This window comes from Notechis scutatus, chromosome 2, assembly GCF_049901735.1.
Source record: "Notechis scutatus isolate UNSWTSFEM ecotype Mainland chromosome 2, rNotScu1.2, whole genome shotgun sequence".
Classification (NCBI taxonomy): domain Eukaryota; kingdom Metazoa; phylum Chordata; class Lepidosauria; order Squamata; family Elapidae; genus Notechis; species Notechis scutatus.
In genome coordinates, this window is record NC_142010.1 from 157612264 (window position 1) to 157639783 (window position 27520).

General features: G+C 42.1%; 1 protein-coding gene across 1 annotated transcript; it reads left to right on the plus strand.

The window, feature by feature from the left end:
* Window positions 1-15211: 15211 nt before the first annotated feature.
* CALR (calreticulin) lies at window positions 15212-27132 on the plus strand. The gene is made up of 9 exons (XM_087957033.1): window positions 15212-15385; window positions 18101-18202; window positions 18539-18742; window positions 20296-20390; window positions 20773-20982; window positions 21177-21290; window positions 23783-23926; window positions 25140-25232; window positions 26054-27132. Exons 1-9 carry the CDS (start codon window positions 15298-15300, stop codon window positions 26255-26257), a joined length of 1254 nt encoding a protein of 417 aa, XP_087813159.1. The 5' UTR covers window positions 15212-15297; the 3' UTR covers window positions 26258-27132.
* The last annotated feature ends 388 nt before the right edge of the window (window positions 27133-27520 follow it).

The following is a 27520-nucleotide window of genomic DNA, read 5'->3' on the forward strand; positions in this document are numbered from 1 at the left end:
GGGCGGGCCGGATTGGACAGACCAATGGCAGTTATTTTTTTTCAGGGGCGGGCCGCATTGGACAGACCAACGGGCCGGATGTGGCCCCCGGGCCGTAGTTTGCCCACCCCTGCCCTAGCCCAAAGGAGGGGGTGGCCTCCACCACGGAGGCTCTACCTGGCTGCCCGAGGATACCTAATGAATACAAAGACTTAGTGGAAGTTTTCAGTGAGTAAGAATGCAATGTACTCCTCCCCACATCAAACCACCAACTGTGCAATAGAATTCATATCAGGGACAAAGCTGATGAAGCCAAAAATGTACTCAATGACCCCTAAGGAGTTGGGCGAACTGAGGAAGTACATTGATGCAAACTTAGCGAGAGGATTTATCCAGCCCACAAAGGTAGCAGCCCCCCGTACTGTTTAAAGAGAAAAAACATGGGGTGAGGCTCTGCGTTGATTTTCATGGAATAAATACAGTATGCATAGAGAATACCTCCCCCTCATGAAGGACATGATTAATCACCTGGCAAGGGGGAAAGTATTCACAAAGCTAGACCTTCGAGAGGCTTATTACCACATCCAGATCAAGGAGGATGACAAATGGAAAACAGCATTCAACTGCCCTCTAGACAGCTGACAGTTCAAGGTCATGCCATTTGGGCTACAGGAAACCCCCACGGTGTTCATGCAACTGATTAATGAGGTGCTGCATGGGCACTTATATAAAGGAGTTTTAGTTTATTTGAGCAATAATCTCATATTTAGTGAGACAATGGAGGAGCATGTCAAATTAGTACAAGTTGAAAAAACTCCTAAATGCTAAGCTCTATGCTAAGCTGTCAAAGTGCGAGTTCCACAAGATCTCCCTAGACTACCTGGGCTACCGAGTGTCAAATGAGGTGGTTGAGATAGACCCTGGGAAAGTAAAAGCCATCCCAGATTGACAGCCCCCTTGTATCTGCATACAACTTCAAAGCTTCTTAGGATTTGCGACTTTTTACCAGCAGTTCATTCCCACGTTCACTGAGATAGCTCTGCCACGTACGGAGCTATTGAAAATGAAGGGGACCGGCCCTAAGCCCAACCAACCTTTAAACTGGACTCTTGACTGTCAGCGGGTGTTTGAAGAGTTAAAGGAACAATTCTCCAAGGAACCTATCTTGGGACACCCTGACCCTGAGCGGCCTTTCATAGTGCAGGCTGATGCCAGAGATGTCACAGTCGCCGCAGTGCTCCTCCAGGAAAACTCACTGGGACAACTGCAACTCTGCACTTACATGTCCAAGAAGCTCACCGATACCAAGCGATGGTTGGTCATATGGGAAAAAGAGGCATTTGCAGTTCAATGGGCTTTTCTCTCTTGGAGACATTTCTTAGAGGGTAGCAAAGTGCCCTTCGAGATATGGACTGACCACAAGAACCTGGAGGTGCTAAAGACCCCTCGGAAGCTATCCCCAAAACAAATCTGATAGGCACAATATTTTAAGCAGTTAACTTTGAGCTGAAGCACATCCCAGGCATAAAGAACAAATTAGCTGATGCTTTATTCAGAAAGCCGCAGTATAACAGCCGATGGGAGGAGGTGGTACACACAGTCATTCCATCCTCACAGCCAGCCGCTCAAGTCACTACTAGGAGTCACATCTGAAATCGAAATGACCCTAAAGAAGACCGGATCACCATGGCACTCAAATCCGCGCTCCCCGCTGACCAATGGGTTAAAGATAACCCAGGCACTCTAACCGGGTGAGATGGATTGGCTTGAAAGGGGACTAAACTGTATGTCCCAGCTAGCTTAAAGCTACAAGTGTTTACAGCCCAGTCACGACTCCCAGTTGGCTGGTCATTTTGAGGTTTTAAAAACATTCCACTTGGCAAGATGGCCAAGAATGAAAGCAGATGTGGAGGACTATGTAAAAAGCTGTTCCACTTGCGTAGCAATGAAGACGAGACCAGGAAAACCACCTGGTCCAACCAGTAGCTGACCCCAGCCGACCATGGGAGGAAATTACCTTGGACTTCATAGTTGAACTTCCAGAGAGTGGGCGGAACACCATCATTTGGACAGTGATAGATCTATTTTCTAAGCAAGCTCATTTCACTGCTTGCTCCAGATTACCCTCAGCTAAAGAATGTTTATAAAGCAAATTTATAGACAGCACTGAGTACCTCGCCAGGTCATATCCAATCAGGGGGTCCAATTTACGCAAAGTTCTGGAGGGAGTTTATACGGTTCATTGCATCATCACAAGGATTGAGCTCTGCTTTTCATACAAGCACGAATGGGGCTGCAGAACAAGCGAACGCCAGTACTGGAGCAGTACTTGAGATGCTACATAGACTACCAACAAGACAACTGGTCGGATTTGCTGCCGTTTGTGAAAGTAGCATACAATAATGCAATTCATAGCAGCACTGGACTGACTCCTTTCCAGATTACTAGTGGAATGGAGTTTGTGCCCATGCCTGAATTGCCCAGAGAACCTCCATCCTCAATGACCCCTGAGTGGATGGACTCATTAAAACAGGGGTGGGAAAATACCAAGCGCGCACTCACCCAAGCTGCAGAAAAATACAGACATCAGGCAGACAAGCACCAGTCCCTTCAAGCCCTTTTAAAGTGGGAGATAGAGTTTACCTGTCCACAAAGTATCTTAGGTTTAAGTTGTCTACAAAGAAGCTGAGTCCAAAATTCCTAGGACCGTTTCACATAGTGAAAGTAATAAACCCAGTAACAGTATAGCTAAGTCTTCCCCGCTTGTTAGGGAAGGTGTACCCGGTGTTCCATAGCAGCTTATTGAAACTAGCTGCTATCTTACAGATAAGACAAAGAGATCAGCCAGCTTCTAAGCTGATTGTAGTACAAGGGGAGACCCATTACAAATTGAGGAAAAGATTGGACTCTAAATTGCATAGGGGTCATTTACAATACTTAATTCATTGGAAGGGATACCCTTTGTCTGAAGCTACTTAGGTGAAAAGTTGGGATGTGAAAACAGATAGGTTGGTGAAACAGTTTCTCGAAAAATTCCTTGATAAGACAAAGGGTCCCCATGGGGAGGGGAAGAAGTAGTTAGAATACTTTAGCCCCTGGTCTCTAACTTCCTGTCACTTGTCTAATTTCAGAATGTTCTCATCGCTTGAGGGGAGACAGCCTGTCAGCCCTGGATCCATCTTGGGACAGATTTTCAGGGCTGCCACAGTGGGGGATGGGCGAGCTGTGGGAATGGGAGAGTAGCAAAGGGATAAGAACATTCTTTCATGTGAGATCAAGGACGAGCTGCTGACACCTGGAAGGGAGTGACCGAAGTTTGGCAGCAGCTGAGGCAGGAGATGGATTGGGCTATGTGATGTGAATGTCATTGAATGAGGCAGGGTGTGAGTTTTAGTGTGGGTGGGGGAAAACGCGGGATTTCAGATTCGGGTTTTCCCCAGATGTGCCAAAATGTCTTGTCTAATAAATTCTTGCTTTGATGGACTTTGTCTCGGAGTTCTGAATTGGAAAGAGGGTTTACTTGGAACACTGGCAGAAAGACTCTGAAATACTTACAATGGAGGAATGGTGAAGATGACGGAATTTGCAGAGATGACAAAATTGACTTGAGTAGGGAAAAAGACAACAATAAAATTTGTTCGTGAATAGAAACCAGAGGTGGTATTCAACAGGTTCTGACCAATTCTGGAGAACCGGTAGCGGAAATTTTGAGTAATTTGGAGAACCGGCAAATACCACCTCCGACTGGACCTGCCCCAATCTATTCTCTGCCTCCTGAGTCCCAGCTGATTGGCTGGGTCTTCTTTTGTTGTCCTGCACAGGAGAACGGAGCTGGAAATCAGGTTAGTGGGGTGGGGAGGGAATGGGATTTTGCAGTAACCTTCCCCCAGGAGTGGGGAGGGAATGGAGATTTTACAATATCTTTCTGCTGCCCACCAAGCCATCCAACAGAGCCTTTTAGTAAAATTTTTTGAATCTCACCACTGATAGAAACCCTTTATAGAGTTTTTGCTAACTATAGAGGATAAAAATAATAGCTGCATTGAAAGCTGCTTCTTTGTATTTTCATATCTTTTTCCTCTTTTTCTTTGTATTTCTTATTTATCACTTTTCTTTTTTTAAAATTTGCATAGTTTTTACTCTCTAGACAAATTGTTAAAAAAAATAAATACAAAAAACTGCAATTTAGCCTGTGCTAAATTGCAAAACAAATACTATAATAGGAATATTGTTGATACTGTTTTCATGTAAAGCCAAAGGAGTTTGTTTTCACTTCTTTTTAACGCTTGCTAGCAAGCCAAATAATAGCTTTGCCCCTAAAAATGGTAAATACAATCATCCTCTATTGTATTTATGCTTATCAACTTATATAACTTTTTATAAAAGCAATAGTAAATATACAATTACAAATATATTCAGAAATTTCCAGCTCATGACTCATTTTTTTTAAACCAAGAAGACAAGTGTTTGAAGAACTGCCATTCCTAGTGCCTAACCACATCTTTTAATTTTATGTTTGTGGTTTAACCGTTTTTGGGCTCATTGTCCTTGAGAGCTGTATTACAAATCCATACTTTTTAGATATTTTGTAAGATAACCTAATATGACTAAAAGGGGAGGCCTTAAACTGTTGAAAGAAAGAGAAATACAGAAAGTGTGAGTTTAGAGTAGTTGCTTGTTATTACCCCAATAATGACTAATGGATGAATTAGTAAGGCTTTGCCTTGAGTGGAATAAAAGGAAGATAATGCATCACTTTCAAAAATAAGCAAAATGTACACTTTCATTTGGACTAATCACCATAAAATCACATTTAAGCCATGTCAACCATCCATGGAAGAACTGTTTGTTTCAAATGCTTTTATGGCTGTTTTATTGTACTGTCTGTACTTCCCTTCATTTTATGTGTCCCTCCCACTACCTCTGATATACTGAAGAGCAGACTGTCATGACCTTTTTAATTACACATTTTGCAGATAAAATTGCTCCTATTCATGCAGAATTGGATGCAAATGAGCAGGATCACATAAGATGGCAGGACATCTTAACAAAATAATAATTCTTTTGAGTTATCTGTGGGATAAGCTCTTCTAGTTGTGGTCCATATTCTTCCACCTTCTGGCTGGTAAGAGTTGCCGGAGAAGGGAAAGGGATGCTGGAGGTAGGAGGTGGTGAATACTTCCTAGAGGAAAAGGGCAATGCCAAAGGCCTTGAAAGAGCTAGTGGTCCAGTCTGAGTTCAAGCACACATGAGATTTAAAAATTTTCTATTATTCTTTTGGTGACCTTGTACCAAGACCTTGAGGATGGGGGCACTCTTGTCCTAGATCTCAAGCAACATTCAATATCATTGAAAGTGAGTGTCCTTTGGGTCGCCTCAAAAGAGTTTTTCTTTAATGGTTTTGTTGCTTTGTAAATGGGTAGTTTCAGTCAGTTGCTCCAGGACTTGGCCCTCTCCCTCATTCTGTTTTACATACTTATCAAGTTAGGAAAGGGACATCATCTCTTAATCTGGAATGAGGTATGCTCATTATACCAGTGCAATCCAAGCAGAAAATTTATGGAAGTCCTGGGTAGGCTCCTGGAGGCAGCAAGGGATTGGGTTCAGAATAAACCCCAGAAATATTTGAGCTATTTATAAAACCAGAATTCTAGAGTTCCAATTACGGGCAGTATGGATCTCTTTCTAAAGGAGGAAGTTTGTATTTTGGGGGTTCTCCTCAATTCCTGACTCTTACTAGAGTGGCAGATAGAAACTGGCCAGAAGGGTCTTTAGCAAGTTTTGATTATTTGCCAGCAGTGACCTTTCTTGGACAGGACGGTCTCATTAACAATGACTCATGCGCTTGTCATGCTCAGGTTGTAGTTGTTATTTACTTAACATGCAGCTGACTTGAAGATAATCCAGAAAGTAGCTGTCCAATTTAGTTGGATTAGATTCACTGCCTTAATGTGAATCTTCTGTTAGTGAATTTTTAATCAATGTGAACAACAATTGTCAGCTCCACTAGATAGACCAAATCAGAAAATTAACTCCACAGAAAAGCTAAAATTACTTTTATTGAGGTTGGTTACAATAACACAAGTCTGATTGTGCTATAACTTTTTCACCTTCTTATGACTCGGTGAATCATAGAGGAATCTACTGAATATATCTTGTCTTCCAGGCCTTATAAAATGTTTCAGCCCTCTTTGCCTAGATAAAAGTATTGTATATTTCTGTCAAGATCATCTTCCTTATTCTTTATACCAGAGGTTTCCAAACTTGGCAACTTTAAGACTTGTGGACTTCAACTCCCAGACTTGAATTCAACTCCCAGATAATTAAGATAATTAAGCAACAAATCTGCAAATATCTTAGAAACAAAGCAAGTTATAACCAGAAGCCAACATGGGTTTGCCAAAAATAGATCATGCCTAACAAAATCTTATTTCATTCTCCAATAAAATGACTAAATTAGTGGATCAGTGAAATGCTATGGATATAGTATAGATTTCAGTATAGCATTTGATAAAGTAGATGAGAATATACTTCTTGACAAGTTAGAAAAACGTGGGATAGACAGCATGTCAGATCCGTGTATCTGTCATTTCTTCAATGGAAGAAGAAAAGGGGGAGAGACTGATAAAGAAATCCTTCCTGATGTAACCTGAATATATTTAATCTTATATCGAATTTGTAGCCTGACATAAAGCAGCGTCTACAATAGAGGTCAGCCTGGAGAGGAATTTTTTTTTTTATAAAAAACCTTCACTCTACCGAGGGGACCCTGCAAAAAAGGAAAATGTCTGAGTACAACAAGGACCAAGGGGAAGCCGAATGCTGGGGAGAAACGTTGATAGTTACCCAGCCAGATACTGACTCAGTGCACCCCATCAAAAATAGCGAAGCTGCCTACGAAACCTCCACAAAGCCCAAGTGGTCTATAAGTGTAGGAAAGAGAGACAGCTGGGATGGAAGAACCAGGGGAGTAACCCCCCACCTGGGGTAATCGTAAACCCGGATGGAAATTGGAGCTGGAGGCCCTATCAGATCAGGAAGAATGGGGCGAGGAGCCACCGGCTGACAACCTACTGAGACGGTACAACCTACTGAGACGGTACAACCTACTGAGACGGTACATTGCCTTGTGAGGGAAGCCCTGGAGAACCTTGAGGTGAGGGATGCACCAGGACGCCAACGCAGGAGAGCGAGGGAACCAGAAAATGAGAGAACCCGAGCCGCCACCCCAGATTCAGCTGAGAATGATCGGGCAATGGGACAAGCTGAAGAACCAGCAGCCATACCAGGTACCCAACCCCAGAACAGGGGATTAACCCTGGCCAACCCAGAGACATACAACTGCAGAGGAAGGTCCCACCCCTGGGAGTAAAATTCAATGGAGACCCCCAGAAACTGGGATTTTTCCTGGTGCAAGTCCTCACCTACACGCAAAAATATGGGCGGAATTTCCCAACCCAGGAGTCCCGAGTACAAGTCGTCACCCTGCCCTTGAAGGGGCAGCAGCCAGATGGATGGTGATGCTCCACAACGTCAATGCCCCAGAATTAAGGAACCTCGACCGCTTCATGACAGCCCTATGCCATGGGCTTCAAAGACCCTCTCGCCAATAGAAAAGCCCGAGACTGCATCAGAGTCATAAAGCAAGGCCGTCGCCTGGTAGCTGAATACACCAAGGAATTTCATGACCTGGCCGGCCGAGTTGACTGACCAGAGGATATCCCAGTCTGTTGGTTCAAATATGGACTAAATGATGACCTATACGCTGCCTGCCTGGCCCGTGGGGCCCCAACCCCCCTGCATGAATGGTACATGATGGCAGAGGAGGCGAAGATAGACATGACTTGTAAACGGTACCGCAGTGGCAAGTTTTGGAAAAGATCCCCACCCCAGGGGAAATGGGAAGTTTTCAAACCCCAAACCACCATGACTCCAAGAACGTCTGGTTGTTTTAAGTGTGGAAAGGAGGGACACCGCGCAGCAGAATGCCATTCGAAAACCCCTGCCAGAAAGCCAGACTACCCGTCAGGGAGGAAACCTGGAACATCCAGCCCTTGAGGAAAGAAGACTGGCCTGAGAGGTCGAGTAGCTGTGGGATTCCGATCCCCCCCAACCCAGAGGAAGAACCCCCAACACTCCGAGGGGACCTGAGCCAGTCCGAAAGCGATCCGGAAGACGACCCGCTGGTAAGCAACCCAATTGAACCAATCACTCTACCCCTAAGACTGTTTATCCCCAGCCGAGGGAAGGGGGAGGAAGTTGCAGTGTTAATGGATTCGGGATGCACCCAATGCCTAATAAACCCCTCCCTTGCAGAGAAATTGGGAATCCAACTGAAAGAAATGGAAAATCCCATCGCTTTCTGCCAATTAGTTGGAACTATAGCGGGGGTGGGGGGAGCCAGCTAGGTTTTACCACAGAACCATTGAAAATAAGACTAGGGAACCATAGGGAGATGCTCACATTCATTGTAGCCCCAGGAATGGAAGAGCTGCTAGTCCTAGGTCTCACATGGCTGCGGAAATGGAATCCAAAAATAAATTGGAGGAGAGGAACCGTACAATTCCAAAGAGACATAGTATTTGCAAATAGCTCAGAGGAAAGGATAAAGAAAGGAACAGAGAACAGAGAATCAGTCATGACCGGACAGTCGGCTGAACCCATTAACATCCCCAATGAGTATCAGGATCTGGTCCAAGTATTTAGCGAGGAAGCTTGTGATGAACTCCTACCCCATCGTGCCACAGACTGCGCTATCGAAATCCTACCAGGGGCTAAACTCCCAAAACCACAAATGTACTGCATGTCTCCCAGAGAACTGAAATGGTTTTTGTTTTTTCCAGGTAGACCTATCAGTTTTTCAAAGGAGGGCAGGATGTCAGATCTGTGTATCTGTCATTTCTTCAATGGAAGAAGAAAAAGGTGGGGGGGAGACTGATAAAGAAATCCTTCTGATGTAACCTGAATATATTTAATCTTATATCGAATTTGTATAACCTACACATGATACAATGGATGAAACCCAGATAGCTGGAACATATCACCTCTGTGAGAGACAGCCAGGAGATGAAGAGACCTTAGACGCTGCTTTTAACCCCGCATGAATTGTCTCATCTTAATAAAGGATTCTTTTTGATACATTTTGATACGCTTTCAGAAGTTCATTCTAGTTGATTGAATGGGAAAAGAACCATCACCCGATGGGTTTTAACTGGATGACAAATCATACTCGACATATAGTCCTTAATAGAACTACATCCATGTTTAGAGAAGTAAGCAATGGGGTACCCCAAAGTTCCATTTTAAGCCCAGTACTCTACAATATCTTTATAAACCATCTGGACAAGTGAATAGAAGAGGAACTCATCAAATTTGCAGACAACACTAAGCTAGCAGGAATAGCCAAAACCCCAGAAGAGAAGATCAAGATCCAAAAAGATCTTGACAGACTTGAACACTGGACCCTACCTAACAAAATGAAATTCAATATGGAGAAAAGTAAGGTTTTATACTTCGGCAAGAAAATCAACTGTATAGATACAGACTAGGTGAAATTTGGCTTAATGCCAGTAATTGTGAGAGGGATTTTGGAGTCCTAGTGGACAATCACTTAAATATGAGCCAACAGTGTGTAGCATCCTCCAAAAAGCCAATGCAATCCTAGGTTGCATTAATAGAGGGATAGAATCAAGATCACATGAAGTATTAGTACCGCTTTAGTAAGACCACACTTGAAATACTGCATCTAGTCTTGATCACAATATAAAAAAGATGTTGAGACTTTGGAAAGAGTGCAGAGAAGAGCAACAAAAATGATTTGGGGGCTGGATGTATCTAGTCTAATGAAAAGAAGGACTAGGAGAGACATGATAGCAGTATTCCAATATTTGAGGAACTCCTAAAAAGATAAGGAAGTCAATCTATTTTTCAAAGCACCAAAAGGCAAGAAAAGAAACAATAGTTTTAAACTAAGGAAAGAAACAACCTAGAACTAAGGAGAAAATTCCTATCAGTGAGAGCAATCAACCAACGGAATGGCTTCCCTTCAGAAGTTGTAGGTGCTCCATCACTGGAGGCTCTCAAAAAGAGAGTGGACAGCCATTTGTCTGAAATTATATAGGGTCTCCTGCTCAGCAGGAGGTGGAATAGAAGACCTCCAAGGTTCCTTCCAACTCTATTATTCTATGTTCCATGCTGGGAGATGAAACTGTCTTTCAGAGCCTCTCTTCAGATGATAACAATTACATTACTCCTACAACTCTGCATCATTATTTCTTAGAAATCATGACCCTGCTGATTTTCCGTTGCTGTTTGTTCCTTTTTATTTATGGTAGCAGGTTATTTCAGTGTAGGTCATTGTTCTGCATTTTTGGCAAGTAATTCTGTTTGTAGAAAATACAGTCCTCTTTTCATCACAGCCGGCTGTTTTATCACAGGTAACACCAAAAAAGGGTTGAACCAGTCTCCTGTAAAGTGGAGAATTTGCCTTCTTAGAAACGTTGCACAAACTAAAGTACCTGTCAGAAAATGAAAATCAGGTGAGATAGTTTTAATAGTTTCTACTTCAGAACTCTCTAAACATTCTAGCTGGATCTACAAAGCTTTAGCCAATTTTGATATAACAAAAAAAACACCTCACATTTTATCACATGCTTTTTAAATAGAGAATATAGATTTATACTACATTCATTTATTATTGTCCTTCCTCCCCCAACTCCACTGTTTGGTTATATTGCTTCTCATAAAGATCTTAAATGTTGCAGCCTGCCATGGATATTAATAATCCTATTGTAGGCAACTGCCCCTCACCCACCCCAGATACTGACATAATGTTATTATAATGCATTTAACTTATGGAGGGTATTTTTTGGAGCAAGGACTTAAAACATAGATTACCGGTAGTTCTATGAGGATAAAATATAGAAAATAGAACATAGAGGTGATGCCATCTGCCAAAATGCCAGTGTAATTGATGGGAGCCTGAGACAAATGAGTAACATGTTAATGTTTTCAATATTGCCATTGATTAGAACAGATAAGCATAGAGGATGAGCAGAATTATTTCATTTGCCTATGACTGGATTCAACATGCTATTTGCAGATTTACACCTTTTATTGAGTTATAAATGTTGTAAATATTGTAAGCTGCCCAGAGTTACCTTGTGGTAAGAAGGGTGGCCAATAAATTTGATAGAAATAAAATAATAAAATACTCTTAGAAATGTGGCTACAAGTATTGTCCTTAGGAGTTCTTCTATCTAGATAAAATTTCACCACTACACTATTAGTCTTCAAAGGAATAAGGTTTCCTAAAGTGCAGAATAGTCTCTCTGAAATTGGGTTGATACAATATGTTCTCCTCTAGCCTTGGATACTTTCAGTAAAGAAACATTAGTTTATCCTCTTAGCCATTGTCCCACCCCTCTGTTCTTCAGACAGCTGTCTCCCATTACAGTCCCATAATGGTTATTACCTTCCTCTTTTGCTTACTGTCTCTGCTTACTGAGCTGCCCTGTCACAACCTTCTCAGCCCGATTGCTTCCAGGTATATTGTGAGTAGAAAGGCATTTTCTCACACACCTGGCTGGTAATTCTGCCAATTGCCCACATCAGGTAAGACTCAGAGAGAGGTTGATATAACAAGAGGAGGCATACTTTGCAGGTGGCGTAAGCAGGCTGCTGTCAGAGCAGTGGAAAAAGGAGGAGGAGGGTAAATCTGGCTGGCTTCACTGATCACATAGATTCTGAACTGGAGAACAGAAAACTGTTGGTTCTTATAACTGTCTCCTGACTGAAGCAAGTATGCCAATAGGGATGATGCTCCCATTGCGTTTAATCTTGCTGATGTATGGTTATACCCAAATTTCAACCTGTAGTTGTCTTCTTGTAAAATTATTTATTAGATTTATATTCTACTTCTTTTGGGGCTCTCTTTTTATCTCCTTAACTCTGTAAGGCAAATTGGGTAGACACAGAATGGGCCATTTCCAACTGGTGAAGTGCAGTACCCCCCACCTATCCTTGATTAACATTATATGATCATGACATTGGCTGACATTAGTGGTCCATATCTTGTCTTAATTACAGCTGATTTCTCCTTAAGAGTTAAGGTTACAAAGCCTGAACAGATTTGAATACACCCTACTAATGTCCCTGAACTGTGTTAGAGTAAGGTAGAAAATACTAATTGAATAACAGTACTGCTAAGGACAGCTTAAACCATTCACATTCATGGGCTAGGGATGAGATGAAAACAGTGTCATGTTCATACAGTAGAAAAAAATGTTACTAAATGAAAGTGGGATTCTGCCTGACTTGACTGAATCCAGTTTCAGTAAAAGTTCTTTTGATTCAACTCAATGCATTCAAGAGTGTTGCTTTCCTGAGGGGCAGACTGGAGTAGGTCTGACGTTAGGCAGAATCTACAGTACTGGTCAATCTGGAGAAACCTGTCACTCTACTGAGGGGACTGTGCAGCCAATGTCGGCCCAAGGCAGTGACCAGGAAGAAGCCAAATGCTGGGGGGCAAGCCTCATCCAGGGCTCCCCTGGGACTAGACCTCCCCTGGGAGTAGATGGAAGAAGATGGAGAATGTAGTGATTTGTTAAGACCCAGGTGGCCCATAGGCATCAAGAAGAAGGATGATTGGGAAGGAAGATCCAAGGGAGTGACCCTCACTCGTGGTAGCCACGGAACCCAGCAACAGGAGCAGCAACCGAAGCTGGAAGAGTTCGAGGATGATGAGGCAGGCAGAGAGCCAACCATGCCAACCTCATGATGGAGCAAGCCATGAAGTTCATGATGAATACATTCCAAATCCTCAAGGTGCATGTGTCTACCACGATTGAGGCCCGGCAAACCCAGGTGGAGGATGATGATGGATGAGCATCACTGATAGCCACCATGTCAGGCACCTTGACAACTCCAGCCGCCACTACTGCAGCCACAGGAACACCACTGAAGGGGTTGGCCAGAGCTGCCTCCTGGCTGGGGCTGCCCAATCAGAAGAGTCAGAAGACCCCCACCACTTGGGATGAAGTTCGATGAAGACTCCTAGCAGTTGGGGTTCTTCTTGGCTCATGTCCTGACATACATGCAGGAGTATAGCCCCGAACTTCCTACTGAAGGTCTTAAGGTGAGGAGTGTCATCCTGGTGCTGGAAGGAGCTGCTGCACGCAGGATGGTCACACTTCACAACAAAAATGTCCTGGAGCTGAGAAACTTCAACCGCTTTATGGTGATGCTCTGGTGATGATTCAAAAACCCCCTGGCTGACTGCAAAGCGAGGGATCGCATAAAAACCACCTAGCAGGGTCATAGAAGGTTAGCAGAGTACACCAAATAATTCCATGATCTGGCATGTCGGCTCACCAACTGGCCGCAATACATCCTTATCAGCTGTTTCAAAGATGGGCTGAACAATGACATTTACAACACCTGCATTTCAAGGGGGGTCTCCCTGACCCTTCATGGCTGGTATGTTTTGGCCGAAGAAGTGGAGATTGACTAGGTGTGCAACAAATGTCGCCCAGGGTGAGGGTGGAAGAAATCACCCCCAGTGAAGAGAGAGCTGGCAAAATCACAGAACCCACAGCCACGCTCAACCGCTTGCTTCAAGTGTGATCAGAAGGGGCATCTGGCAGCAGAATGCAAAACCAGGTGATCCACCAAGAAGGCCACCCTTAGTCCCACTTAGAAAGCCATTGTCTCAGCAGACCTGAGAAACCATGCTGAAGGGGGTGGAGGTTGAATTCACCCTGTCTCCCAAAACTCTTTCCATCCTGCTGACCGATGGCCAGGGATTGAGCGACACTGACACCAATGACGACCCCTTGGTAAGTGGTCCAGCTACCCCGGTAACAGTCTACATAGAATTTATCCAATCATCAGGGCTGAAGTCTTCTTCCCCTAACCCCAAAAAGTTTAACCTTAGACTGTCTACTATTGACCTTACCCCTTTCCTAAGAGGTCCTTCATTTTGAGCCCAAACTATACCCGAGGCAGCATGGTTATGGGAAGTGAGTTGGAGGTGTTACAAACCAGAACTGTATAAACTGGGAATGGGTACATTCTTGCTTAGGTTTCTATTCTATGCACAGCTGCAACTCTTTATCAAACTATGTCAAGGTCAACAGACAGAAGCCTCATCACCACCTGGAGATGCCCACATGATGATATACACAACTTTTAATTGGATGAGCCAATTGAACTATTGGGGGTGGGAACGTTGCCATTACTTTGTATATGTGATTTACACGCCCATTTTCTCAGATTCATAATTATTTTGTTGCTACCACTTGATTTCCAGTAAAAGATATCTTTTCTCTGATTAAAGGAGTCTAAGTATTTCTTTCTTGGATTTTGAATGGAGCACCAGCTGACACCAAGCAACATCAGACTCACTCTTTTCTGTCACCACTGAAAATAGTTTTTGAAAAATGTCCTTCTGAAAACGTTTTAAAATAACTGCACTGCAGAATTTCAGTACTATATTCCTTTCAGATTCTTTTTGTCAGGTATTTCAGTATCAGCTACAATAGTTTCATACAGAATGTGTTTTGCAAGAACATCTGCTCTATAAAGCCAACTATTGCTATTAGATGCCAGTGTTTGAAATTACAACAAATTATTAAACGTCTTTATAATTCCAGGGAGAGGTGCAAAATATTGAGGATAACATCTGCACCCATTAAAAACAGTTGACAGAATCAATTTGACCTGGGTTTTTTGTTGAGCCACTAACAATTGGTTTTGAATATGCTGGGCTAAATCAACCCAGGACTTGACCAAATGGAAAGCAAAGGTTAAGCTTTTGCTCGTGTAATTTCTTGCAAAGCTGGAACTGATTTCGCTTGTTTGGTGATTTTCTTGCTACTTGGCCAGGCTGGAATAGAATTGCTGTAAAGCTAGGTGCGAAAAAAGGTTTTTTTCACCTGGGCCTTTAAAAGTGGTTAGCCACACTCGGAGTTGTGCAAAAAAACCGGTGACGCACACACGGCGGAGGGGGGAGGTATCTCCCCGAACGCGTGGTCGTGCCTCATTGGCCAGGTCCAGTATCCAATAGGAAGTAGACATCTGGGACGCCAACGTGCGGAGGAGCAGTCCAACCCTCCGTACAGTCGGCAGGCCAATGGTAGCGCCCGTCTGGATCAGCACGCGCAATCAGAACACGGCGAGGGCAGGCGTTCCACTAAGTGCGCTATAAAAGCGTGGCGAAAGCCCTTTGCCGGCTGCAGTTGTTCGGTCATCGCTGTCAGGTAGCTTGGTGAAGGTCGCGCTTCTTAAAGGGCCAGGCGCCTCTCCCCCAGCGGAGACAAAATGAATCCCATTCTAGCCTTCTGTTCTCTGCTGGCTCTGGTGTCGGCCGGACCTACCCACTACTTCAGGGAGGAATTCGGGGATGGAGGTGAGACGCCGTCCAGCGTTGACAGGGGTGGCGGTGCGGGGGTTCTAGGATGGGGAGAGGAATTTAACGACATGCAAATTAGGAGTACCTGGTCGAGGATTGGTTGGTCCGCTTATTTTTTAAGAGCATTGATTTTAAAGCAGAACAATCCCGGGCCCGTTTGGGTTTCTAATCCAAGCAAATCACTACGGGCCCGGAGGGGGAGTGGAGGCATATGGGCAGAGATTGGGTGGCTTTGGGAGTGCCGCCAGAGTGAAGGCAGATGCCTACGTGCTGCAAGGACTGTCGGTTTCTGTTTCTCGCCTTTGCGGGCACGCATCCACCACCCACCCATTCCCGGCCATCTTAGATTGTCCGTATTTTGGGGGGCTCGGGAAGTTGTGCTGTTCCTGCAGGTTCTCGAGGACGGGGTATTAATTACAACAGCATAATTTTAAGCAGGTCTTACGGTCGTCCTCTGATTAATATCTCCGTGATCCAACTCGATGGGTAGATTAACAGCGTTGCCATATTGCATCTAGTCAGGTGCACGCGGCGGGGGCAGGCTGGGTTGTGGGATTTTGTGAAGGAGGCGAGCTTCAAAGCAGGATTGACGGGAGGAAAAGAGGAGTGTAGGGTGAAATGACCTTAAAAGAGGGAAAGTACTCATAGGTGGCTCCGGGTTCTAATGTGGTATGATTAAAAAAAAAATCTGATTATGGAACCAAGAATTGGTATACAGGGGCTTAAAATTTTACTCAATTGTATTTCCCAGGTTTCCTTTGGAAGCTCAAGACACAGGGTATATGTGCTTTATCCTCTGTCAGCTGTTTGTGAAGTAAATTGGAGATAGAGATTACAAAATTTAGATTTCCATGTTTTCTGTTTCAGCTCAGTATCTTAATAAATTGGAAGTAGAGATCTAAGTATCTACTCTGAGTTTATGCCATGGATTTTATGGTAATGTAGCAATTCTTGTGAAGGGTGAAGTGATAACAGTCACAGCCATTTTAGATAAATATGTCAAGAGGGAATTAATTTGATTGTAGTTGTAAAAATACTTTGGGAAAGTGCTATCTGATGTTGAAAATTTGTCAAAGAGGGAAATTTAGCAGATAACAGATGTGTTGTGTGTAGTCTAGATCAGAGATCCATTGGGGACTTGATAATTAAACCATAATCAGAAGGGGCCATGGGGACATAGAACATGGACTAAATAGATCACCATGGGATATCTCTAGAACACACAAACCGCCCATTGTTGAATACTGAAAATGGCAAGTATAAACTTCTGTTAAATAGATAATACATTGAGTAGTAGTCCTGCATTGCATTCTATTGCATTGTAACAGAAAGTATTTAACCCAGAGAATCATAATATAGGCTGTTATCAACTTACTCTAAGGCACTGAAAAAAATGACTTATGACCAGCTTCAACCATTTGCAGAATCTCCACTGTCATGTGATCAGAATTTGGACCCTTGGCAAACTGGCATGTATTTATGGCGATAACAGTGTCCTGGGGTCATGTGATTGCCTTTTCCAACCTGACAAGCAAAGTCAATGGACAAGCCAAATTAATTTTAACAACTATGTTACTAACTTAACTGCATAACTATGACAAGAAAGGTCATAAAATGGGGCAAAGCTCACAGTTGTCTTGCTTAGCAACAGAAATTTTGGGCTCAATTGTGGTTGTAAGTCAAGGATGACCTGTAGTTTATATGGCAGTAGCATTTATTTTTGAATATGCTGTACTGGAACAAACCTGAATTGGAGATTTTGAGATAAAATTTTTGTAAAAATTGGGTGCCTCTTGTGCCATTGTTTTTCTTTAAAATATTTGAATATATATTTCAAAAGAAGGCCCAGTAATGCCATTTGGTGACTTAACCTGCAGCATATGCCATCTTCCCAAGATAAACCCCACAGTATCACTGAGACTGATGAATAACCCTATCCATAGAATGATATTAAAACCTTTCCAGTGAATGGTTTAAAACTAACCAGAAATGTGGGCCTTTTTTCTCTGCTAGTAATATTTTACAGATACAAAGTATTTCCTGTAGTTTGGCATTTCCAAAACAACATAGAAACTGAGTAAAAAGGTAAACTTGTTGCAAAAATCATGCTCTTTGAAACTGCAGAAATGGTAAAGATCATTGTTTAATAGGAAGAAATCTTTGCCTTTGGGGACTGTTAGTATTCCAGCATTACACAAATAATGTACTTTGAATTTTTATAACAGTGATCCCCAACCTTTTTTACGCCGCGGCCCGGTACCGGCATCAGCTGGGCGCCGCGGCCCGGTACCGGCATCAGCTGGGCGCCGCCATCTTTTTGATGAAAAAGTGCTTCCGGTGACCTCACGGAAGCATTTTCATCAAAAGATGGCGCCAGCGCTCGGTGAGCTTTTCCGGTAGAAATGGCTTTCTACCGGAAAGCTCACCGAAGCGCTGGCGCCATCTTTTTGATGAAAAGTGCTTCCGGTGAGCTTTCTACCGGAAAAGCTCACCGAAAGCGCTACGCCGCCATCTTTTTGATGAAAACGCGTGCTTCCAGTGAACTTTCTACCCGGAAAAGCTCACCGGAAGCACTTTTTCATCAAAAAAAGATGGCGGCACCAGCAGCCCGGTAGGACTTGTTCCGTGGACGGGACCGGTCCACGGACCAGTGGTTGGGGACCCCTGCTTTATAACACTTCAGATTCAAATTGTGTTGCTTTGTTCTATTAGATGCTTGGACAAGCCGTTGGGTAGAATCAAAGCATAAATCAGATTATGGAAAATTCATACATACTTCTGGCAAATTCTATGGAGATGCAGAAAAGGACAAAGGTAAGATGATGTAATTGTATAATTGTGAATAAATCACAGTTGGTCCTTGATTATAGTGCTATGCATTATTAAACTTGTCAGTTATTTCAGTTATTTAAGTAGTTTAACTATTCATGTTGCCTCTGCTGCTTCATAGAAGAATAATATTCGAATAGTAAATATATTGAAGCCTACTGAGTTAATCTTTGATGCACTGCTTTGTACTTGACATTGCTATTTTTAGTGCATCTTGATTATTAATATAGAGGACTGGTTGTAGCTTGAAATCAAATTGCATTGTCTTTTTAGTACCCCTATTCCAGGCAAAGGACTTAACTCTGTTTTTAATCTTACCAGGACTTCAAACAAGCCAAGATGCTCGTTTCTATGCCATTTCTGCTAGCTTTGATTCCTTTAGCAACAAGGACAAGACTCTGGTGGTGCAGTTCACAGTAAAACATGAGCAAAATATTGACTGTGGAGGTGGATATGTAAAACTCTTCCCTTCAACCCTGAAACAAGAAGACATGCATGGAGATTCTGAATACAACATCATGTTTGGTGCGTGCCTGCTTGGGAAGTGAGGGAAAATAGTTGCTTGGTCATTTAGTCTTTAATTTTATTGCAGTTATTAAGTAGCACAAGAGAATAGCTGCTCTTTATTCAACAATAATCAGCAAGCTTTTTTTTGAAAATCAGCAACCACTGAGCTCATGGAGCAAATTGAAGATTAGTAAATGGCCTTGTAAGAATCTATAGGTAATCATGGGAATGTCTATTAAACAGGGTGGGGAATAATTGCTAATCTTGCATGGTGTTGTGTTGAGGAATGATCTAGTCTGGTTAATGAAATATGTTCCTATCTTAGGAAATGACATATTTCCTTGATAACAAATTAGGTTGGAGAGTAGGTGTTCCTCCCATCCCAGTTTCCCTTTCAGATAAGTAGTCCAAATCAATAGTACTTGTGAGGGGAATCAGAGCTACTGTACAACCTTTACACATATAGACACACTTGTTTATCCAGTTTTCTCATCCTTTTCACAAGCATATAGATAGGACTATTCATAGTATGCAGTGCATCTTCACACTGTTGCATGGTAATTAGAGACTAGACTATGGAATAGAAGATGTATACAGTAGTAATGCTGGTGGTGTACTTCAAGTAATTAAAAGTCCTAAAATATAGAAGACTTCTAAATAAAAGCATTTCATTGTTTCCTCCACTGTTGCATGGAAGGGGTGCAAGAATGTATGTATGGAATGTCTTGTAGGGTTTGGCAAGTCGAGATGGCTGGACATGTTCCTTAATTCCCCCTATATAATGCATGCATAATAGAATAATCTTCCTAATACAGTCAAGAAAGCCAGTTTGTGTAGTGGTTTAAGGTACTAGGTTAGAAACCAGGAAACCAAGTTCCAGCCATCTAGGCTGGAACTTAGGCGTTTAATTTAGGCATGAAATAACGGGGCAACTTTGGGCTAATCATTCTTGCAATCCTAGGAAGAAGGCAGGGGCAAGCCAGTTTTAAAGTATATTTACGGATTATAGTCCCTTAGTAATATTGCTTCCTTTTCTATTGACAGTTCATAAAACCTGCAGGAAATATTAGATATTTTATTTTATAGGTTACAGATAAATTGGTTTGAATTTATGATTAGGTGTTCAGTTTTAACTATAAACCGATTTTTACTGATCATTAGAATTTTTAGTATATTCATGGAGTCTAGAATTCTAATGTACATTAATTATGGTAATAAATTTTTCATTTACTGCTAAATGGCTATGATCCATGTATCCTAATTTTATGCCATCTTCATATTGTCTGCTGTATCCCTTTTGCCTCATGGCCACTCCCCCTAAGTCCCCAGAAAGAGAAAATCTAATTTATCAGTTTTCTTTCTTCCTTTCTCATAGCAATTAGGCATTATAAAAAAGAGCACATTTAATATTTACAGCGTTTTAATCTTAGGCTGTCATCTTCACCATACTCCAAATTTGAAATGCATGAAGATTGATAGTGGGGAAGGCTGATGGAATGAGTTGCATGTCTGAGAGATGATACAGGATTCTCTCAATATAGACTCAGCTGGATTTTCTGTTTCCAATTTAGGTCCTGATATCTGTGGTCCAGGTACCAAGAAAGTACATGTTATTTTCAACTACAAAGGCAAAAATGTTCTGATCAATAAAGATATTCGCTGTAAAGTGAGTATTTGGAATTGGGAGGTAGAGATGACAATGGGAATTCCTTTCCATGATGGCACTTTAATGTTTAGGAAAGTTAGCAATATTATTTTTCTAATTTTTTATCTAATTCTTGTGAATTTTAATGTTTATGAATTTATTGTGAACCAACCGAGTTGCTTTGGATAGTGAGATGGGTAACATACTAATTTGATAAAGAAAACATATAATGATAAATGGTCAGAGAAGAGTGACAAAGGTGATAAGTTCTATGAAGTAGAGCCAAAGAGAGGAATTGCAGTGTAGCATAGTAGCTCTGATGAAGCTAACTTTGAGCATGGAGGAAAAGAAATAACTAAAATTGGTTAGAGAGAATTTGCTAACAGTATAATTCCTTTGATAGGATGATGAGTTCAGCCATCTCTATACCCTTATTGTTCGACCTGATAATACATACGAGGTTAAGATTGACAACAATAAAGTAGAGTCTGGCAGCTTGGAGGATGACTGGGATTTTTTGCCACCAAAGAAAATTAAGGATCCAGATGCAAAGAAACCAGATGACTGGGATGAAAGAGCAAAGATAGATGATCCTGAAGATACAAAACCAGAGGTCAGTAGGTGCTAATGGCTTATAACCATGTTTCTCACTCAAGAACAAACTAGCCCCCCCAAAATCAAAACTGTTTTACCCCAGAAGACTCAAGAAATGGATTGTGGGTTTTTTTATGCAGACCAATGGAGAGGATAGAGTTAAAAAATTACATGAAATTTGTACAGGGATTTTTTTCCCCATCTATATTACAGGACTGGGATAAACCAGAACATATTCCTGATCCTGATGCCAAGAAACCTGAGGACTGGGATGAAGAGATGGATGGGGAGTGGGAACCACCAGTAATCCAGAATCCAGACTACAAGGTAATAGCTTAAAATATCTAGGTGACCAGGGAGTGGGCTTTTAAAAGAGATGTTTATACAATATTTCTCCTTTTTGTCCGAAAGGAATGTATCCGCTAATAATTTATTTTAAAAGCATTTATTTTAAAAATATGGATTATATGAAAATTTACTGTATTTTTTGGTGTATAAAATGCACATCTCCCCCCCCAAAAAAGTAGGTGGAAATGTCCATCTTATACAGTGAATGTTGCTGAAGCCCCGCCCACCCTTCGGCCTCTGCCTCCCAGCAATTTGCCTCCTTACAGTAAACAGTCTGGTTGGCTTCAGTACAGCCTGATTTAGCATGAGCAACTGATTGTCGGTTGGATCTGCCTCCTGGAATACCTACAATCAGCTGTTCCAGTCTGCAGGGATTGCCACCACCTATCTCTGCCTCCGCATGCCCTGTTTTCGGCTACCGCACTTCTCGTGGGACGCACGGCCAAAAATGGCCGCGGAGGTGGCGATAGGAGATGGTGATCCCTGCAGACTGATCGTCAGTATTCTGGGAGGCAGATCCAACTGACAATCAGTTGCTCATGCTAAACCAGGCTGTGCTGATGCTGACAAGGCTGTTTGCTGCAAGGAGGCAAATTGCTGGGAGGCAAGAGGCAGATTTTTTTTCTTGTTTTCCTCCCCAAAAGCTAGGTGTATCTTATAGTTCAGAGCATCTTATAGTCTGAAAAATACGGTATTTGTTACAGTCACTTGCAAGCAATCTGACTTGTAAGCAGCTTGCAGCAATACTGTTTGAAACCATAAATATTAAAATCATTAAAATATGCTATGTTCTGTAAAGCTCATTTCCCAAAACCCTGTGGCAGAGGAAGATTTGCATCTGTTTTCATAAAGGATAAGGGCTATCCTGGCCTCAGGAGTCTATTGCTGAGAATACTATGTATTGCTCCACCCATTCCTTCATAACCTTGCTTCTTTAGGCAGTTGGCATTAACCCCTTCCCTGTGGTGCATTTATCATTTGCTGGGTCCCTGGTGTTATTATCTTTCTGGCTCTATTATCCAGGGGCAGAGATGTAAATATAAGGTACTGAGCTCATTTTCAGAAGATTCCATTGTTTCCTTCGATTGAGTGTCGGCAGTTCATGGCTCCGGAGCCGCATGCGGCTCTTTTGTCCTCCTGCTGTGGCTCCGTTTTCTGAACCCACCATTGGCTGGCCCTGGCCCTGCCCCTCCCAGTCACTCCTCGCTTGGCTTGAGAAGGGTGACTGCGGGGGATGGAAGCGCCCCTGTACTTGCCAGGTCTTGGCGCTTCTTCTAGCCCTTGTTGATGCTGTGTGGCCCTTTGCCTAGAGACACTGGCTCAGCTGCGGCTGATGCTCTGCATTGTAATGGGCTCCAGGAGGAGGAGGGGACACCGTCTCCCCCATTGTGAAGTGCGCTAAATTTAACTTTGCTGTGCAAGGCGGAGAGCAAGTCTCCCTGAGCGACTGAGGTGTGTGCAGCACCACCAAGGATCAGAAGAAGAGCCTGTGAGAGGAGGCAAGTTTCGCTCCCGCTTTGGAATACGGAGTTCACCGTCACCCTTACCTTCTCGGGCCAGGCAAGAAGTAACGGAGGAGAGGGTGAGGGGCAAGGCCAGTCGGTGGTTCAGCTGACGGGGAACTACAGTAGGGGGACAAAAGAGCTTCATTTATCTGGGAAGTTGAAATGACTCTTGATTTAAATCATATTGTAAAAAGCATCCAGAGAAGAACGAAACAAAAGAAATACAAACATCAGCAAAACAAACAGCCCTTGCCAGTTTTGGGAAATGGTTCAAGAGGGAACACACACAAACACACACATAAGGGAGGTGGAGGGAGAGAGAGAAAAAGTGGGGGGGAAGAGAGACAGAAAGGGGGGGGAGAGAAAGGGGGAAATAGGGAAAGAGAAAGGGAGGGGAGGGAAAGAGAAAGAAATAGGGGGAAAAGAGATAGACAGAATGTGGGAAAAAGAGAGACAGTCATGTGACTGGATGGGAGTAAGTTGAGTTAGCCACAACTAACCACGTTTTGTGGCTCCCGGTGTTTTGTTTTCTGTGGGAAACTGGTCCAATGGCTCTGAGTGTTTTAAGGCTGCACACCCTTGCCTTAGGTATTCCAGGATTGAAAGAATCCTGCATTATTTCACAGTGCATTAACTCTGTGTTTTCGTGTCTGGTATCCAGCTTGGTATGAATATGAACAATTTTTTTCTCTGGGTGTTTGGAAGGTTGCTCACGTCAAAGAGACTCCTTGGTGTCTCATAACCCAGAGTGGCCCAGGTTAATGTTTCAGGTCCAGGCTCCCAGATGAGGAGCACTTATTGGAATCCAGTTGGGTGTGTAAGACATTTGGGGCAGACCACAGAAGGGGATTGACTGATTTTATACATACATGCTTAAGTAGCAAATGCTGGATATTGCCACCCCTATATGCTATAGAATTTGATGTATTCTGAATTTTCCATTTTAAAACACTCAATGTTTCACAGGGAGAATGGAAACCTCGTCAAATTGATAACCCCAGCTACAAAGGAAAGTGGATTCATCCCGAGATAGATAATCCTGAATATACCCCTGATCCTAATCTGTACTTTTATGAGAACTTCGGTGTTATTGGCTTGGACTTGTGGCAGGTAAGTTCTTGCTTGTTTTCCAACAAACCTTTTGAAAAGTGGGAAGCCAAACTACTCAAGTAACTGTTCTGATGATTGAGGATTGTATCTTATAAAAACTACAAATTATGTTTCGATCATTATTAGCGGTTAGGTGAGATAAAAATTTATTGATAGCCTTACATTGCGATGAACAAGGACATACGTTCAATTCACAACTACTACCGTAAGATTGATTGATGGCTTGAGCAGGGACAAAAATAGCCAGAGAAATGATTGAAGCCTGGGAATGGGGCTCCTTGTCAGTCAGTAGGAGTGCTGATTTACCACTAGCTTACCAGATACTTAAGGAACCAGGCTAGTTGTCAACATCTTAATTAACTAAAAGCCATGCATGATCAGGCACTATACAAATACAGCTAGTAAAATAGCCCAGTGCACACATTCTGGAGAGAGAAATTTCCTGAGCATGTGCTGCAGCACAAGCCTGAAAGCTTGAAAGAATGAACCTTTGGTCCTAATAATAGACTACTACGAATTATTCTGAATTTTTTTTTTAGTTCCTGTATTATTCTGGGAGACTTACAATATTTTAAGGTATTATTCTATATGAGAACAAAATTATTGTAAAATACAATAAAAGTATCTGTTTGAAACTTTATCAGTACATTAAATAGCAAATCATTTCTAAATCTGCAATTTACTATACAGGTAGTCCTTGTTTAGTGACTGGCAACTTGGTTGTTAAGCAAAATTGTTAAGTGAAAACTGCTTATCTTAATTTCTGATTCTTTTGCATTACAGACCAGTAAAGGTTGTAAATGCAAGAATTGGTTGTAAAACCTACTTTTTCATCACCCTAGTAACTTGAAAAGTCACTAAATGAGACAATCACTAAATGAAGACATTTTGTAGTTTGTACTTATAAAATAAATATTCCCCTTTAGTCTAAACAGGTAGCCCTCGATTTATAACAGTTCATTTAATGACCGTTAGAGTTAAGTCACTGAAAAAAGTGACTTATGATTGTTTTCACAGGACCATTGCAGCATACCGATGGTCACATGATTAAAATTCAGATGCTTGGCAATTGCCATCAGAAGCACTTTGAATTGTGGTCAGAAACCAATAGGAATGAATGTTATGCTGAGTAGTATCTTCCATCATTTAGTTTGAGAAATCATCAAAATGTTGGCAAGCTTTAGCTGTAACACAGTTCTTCCTTGTGTTTTAGGTGAAATCTGGCACAATTTTTGACAACTTCCTGATTACTGATGATGAGAAGTTTGCTGAAGAATTTGGCAATGAAACATGGGGTGCTACTAAGGTGAGAAATGTTTCTTCATAGATAAGAAATAATATTTGGCTTTTATAAAATTTAGGAATTAGAAACCTCTTCCTTGTTCTCAAATGTTTAAGATTTTGAACTTCGGAAATGGATGTGAACCAAGCTGTTACTTAGTGACTTGGCCCAAATCCTATTCCTTGTATGAAAGCATACATGAATGTGTGAGAGACTTGATATCTTAAAGGCTGAGATTAAAGTTCTCGTTATATTTCTCCAGAAAGTATTTTGCATTTTGATTAATAGCAAAATACATTTACAAAAACCTTTTAAAGGCTTTTTTGTTGGTGAATTGTCTCTGAAATACGTTAGGCAAAGAATGGGATATAAATCTGTAAAAAAAAAAGCCATCATAGACTAGTTTGAGTTGTGTCCTCAAGTTTGTTCCCACAGCAGTCAGATTTTTCTCCAAATTCTGTTAGATGTCAGTCTGTTTGTTTAAACATTGTTTCCCAGTCTTTGCAACTTTGAGATAATCCTTTTAGGATTCTTTGCAATGGCCCAGCCAGTTCTGAGAGTTGAATTGAAGTCCATACATTCAAGATTGCAGAAGTTGGAAAGTACTGGTTTAGAATCTCTTGTGTATTCTCAGGATACATTTAGCTAAGGAAATGTAATTTTAAGACCATCCTCAGTCAAGCAAGGATAACTTGGAGCCAGATTTTATCTCTTGCCCAATCTGTCTCACTAAATCCTTATTTTTTTTTTAAAAAAAAACAAAACCTTGCCTGGTCCTGTTTGCTGTGATGCTTTCTTCAGCAAGTCCTGATTCAATAATGTATTTCCTTTTAAATTCTCATTAGGATGCTGAAAAGAAAATGAAAGAGCAGCAAGACGAGGACCAGCGGAAGAAGCAGGAAGAAGAAGATAAGAAGAAGAAAGAAGAGGAAGGAGAAGGAGAAGAGGAACCCGAGGGTGAAGATAATGAAGAGGAAGAAGACGAGGAGGAGGAAGAAAAGGAGGAAGATGAAGATGAAACAGAGGGCCCATTGAAGGACGAGCTGTGATTGGGGGTTGTTGGGTATACTTATTGGCTGAGCCTTGCCCTGGACTTGTACCATGCAGTTGAACCCAACTAAGGAGAGGGGATAACAGTTATGTCTCTATGAGACACAAGAACTTTCTTTTTTATTGGTGTGTTTGTCTTAACTCCTTCCCAAATATCATCAATTACTCATTCATGTGTGTAGGGGGGAATGGGGGACTAGAACCTGCATCAGAAGAAGGCTAATTGTAGGAATACAGCCCTTGGAAAGGGAAATAATACCATTGACCCTTCCCCTCTTTGTGGCCACTTTTGCAGTAAAAATTTGCCTCTAACTAGCCCTTCTCAATGGATGTAAAAAGCAAAACTCTTGTGTCCATCTAAAGTTTGCCTTTATCCTTTGAAGGTACAGGGGAGTGTTGGGTGGGGCGATGGGAGGGCTTGGTGTAGCATAGATAGCTCCAGATTTCAAAGACATTAAATTGAGATAACCAGTATTACACCATTTGTAAGGCCAGTGGTATTGATATCGAGAGATCCTGACTCCAGTCAGGGAATAGGCACCGTCCTTCTGTGCCTACTATACAGATCAGGTTCTTCAAAAGCACAGTGTACTGAGCAAATTTAATTTTTAATTCTGCATTCTAGCTTTTAGCCTATTTCCTTGGGTGTTGGGTTGTTCAGGGAGGGGTTCTAGAGCCCCAGCAGGAAGATAAGAGTAGGATTTGGGGTGGGTGTTTACATGTAAAAGGTCTCTCTTCAGGCAGAGAGGAAGGGTGGGAGGGGTTTCTGGAGGTGGAAAGAACAGTATCAGATGGGTCATCCCACTTGTTCACACTTGAATGTATGGAAGATTGAAGAAAATTTCTATTAAATTAAACTTCACTGTCTGGCCCATATGCTGATCTTTTGTTGTCTTTATTGATTGGGGTAGACCGGAAATGCGGTTTAACAAAGGTTTTTGGTATTCCAATGCATGGTGATGCCAGATCCTCGGAGAGCCAGTTCGGAGTGGTGGTTAAGGCATCCCGCTAGAAACTAGTTCCAATCCTGCTTTAGGCACAAAGCGGCTGGGTGACCTTGGGCCAGTCACAGCCCTAGGAAGGAGCTAACAAACCACTTGAAAAACCTTGCCAAGAAAACTGCAATGTCTGAGAAATACAATGGAATGGAAAAATATATAGTAGTATATGACCCTTATAGTAGTTCATATTTTGAGAACAGCTAACCATTGTGGAATTTTGAGAATATAAATTGCAAATTTGCGGAGAAGTTGACTACAACA

Excerpts from the sequence above, each read along its gene's own strand:
- CALR (XM_087957033.1), top strand. The coding sequence starts at position 15,298 with ATGAATCCCATTCTAGCCTTCTGTTCTCTGCTGGCTCTGGTGTCGGCC. Across the intron at positions 18,743-20,295 it reads TGAATACAACATCATGTTTG|GTCCTGATATCTGTGGTCCA; the intron begins GTGCGTGCCTGC and ends TTTCCAATTTAG. Across the intron at positions 20,391-20,772 it reads ATAAAGATATTCGCTGTAAA|GATGATGAGTTCAGCCATCT; the intron begins GTGAGTATTTGG and ends TTCCTTTGATAG.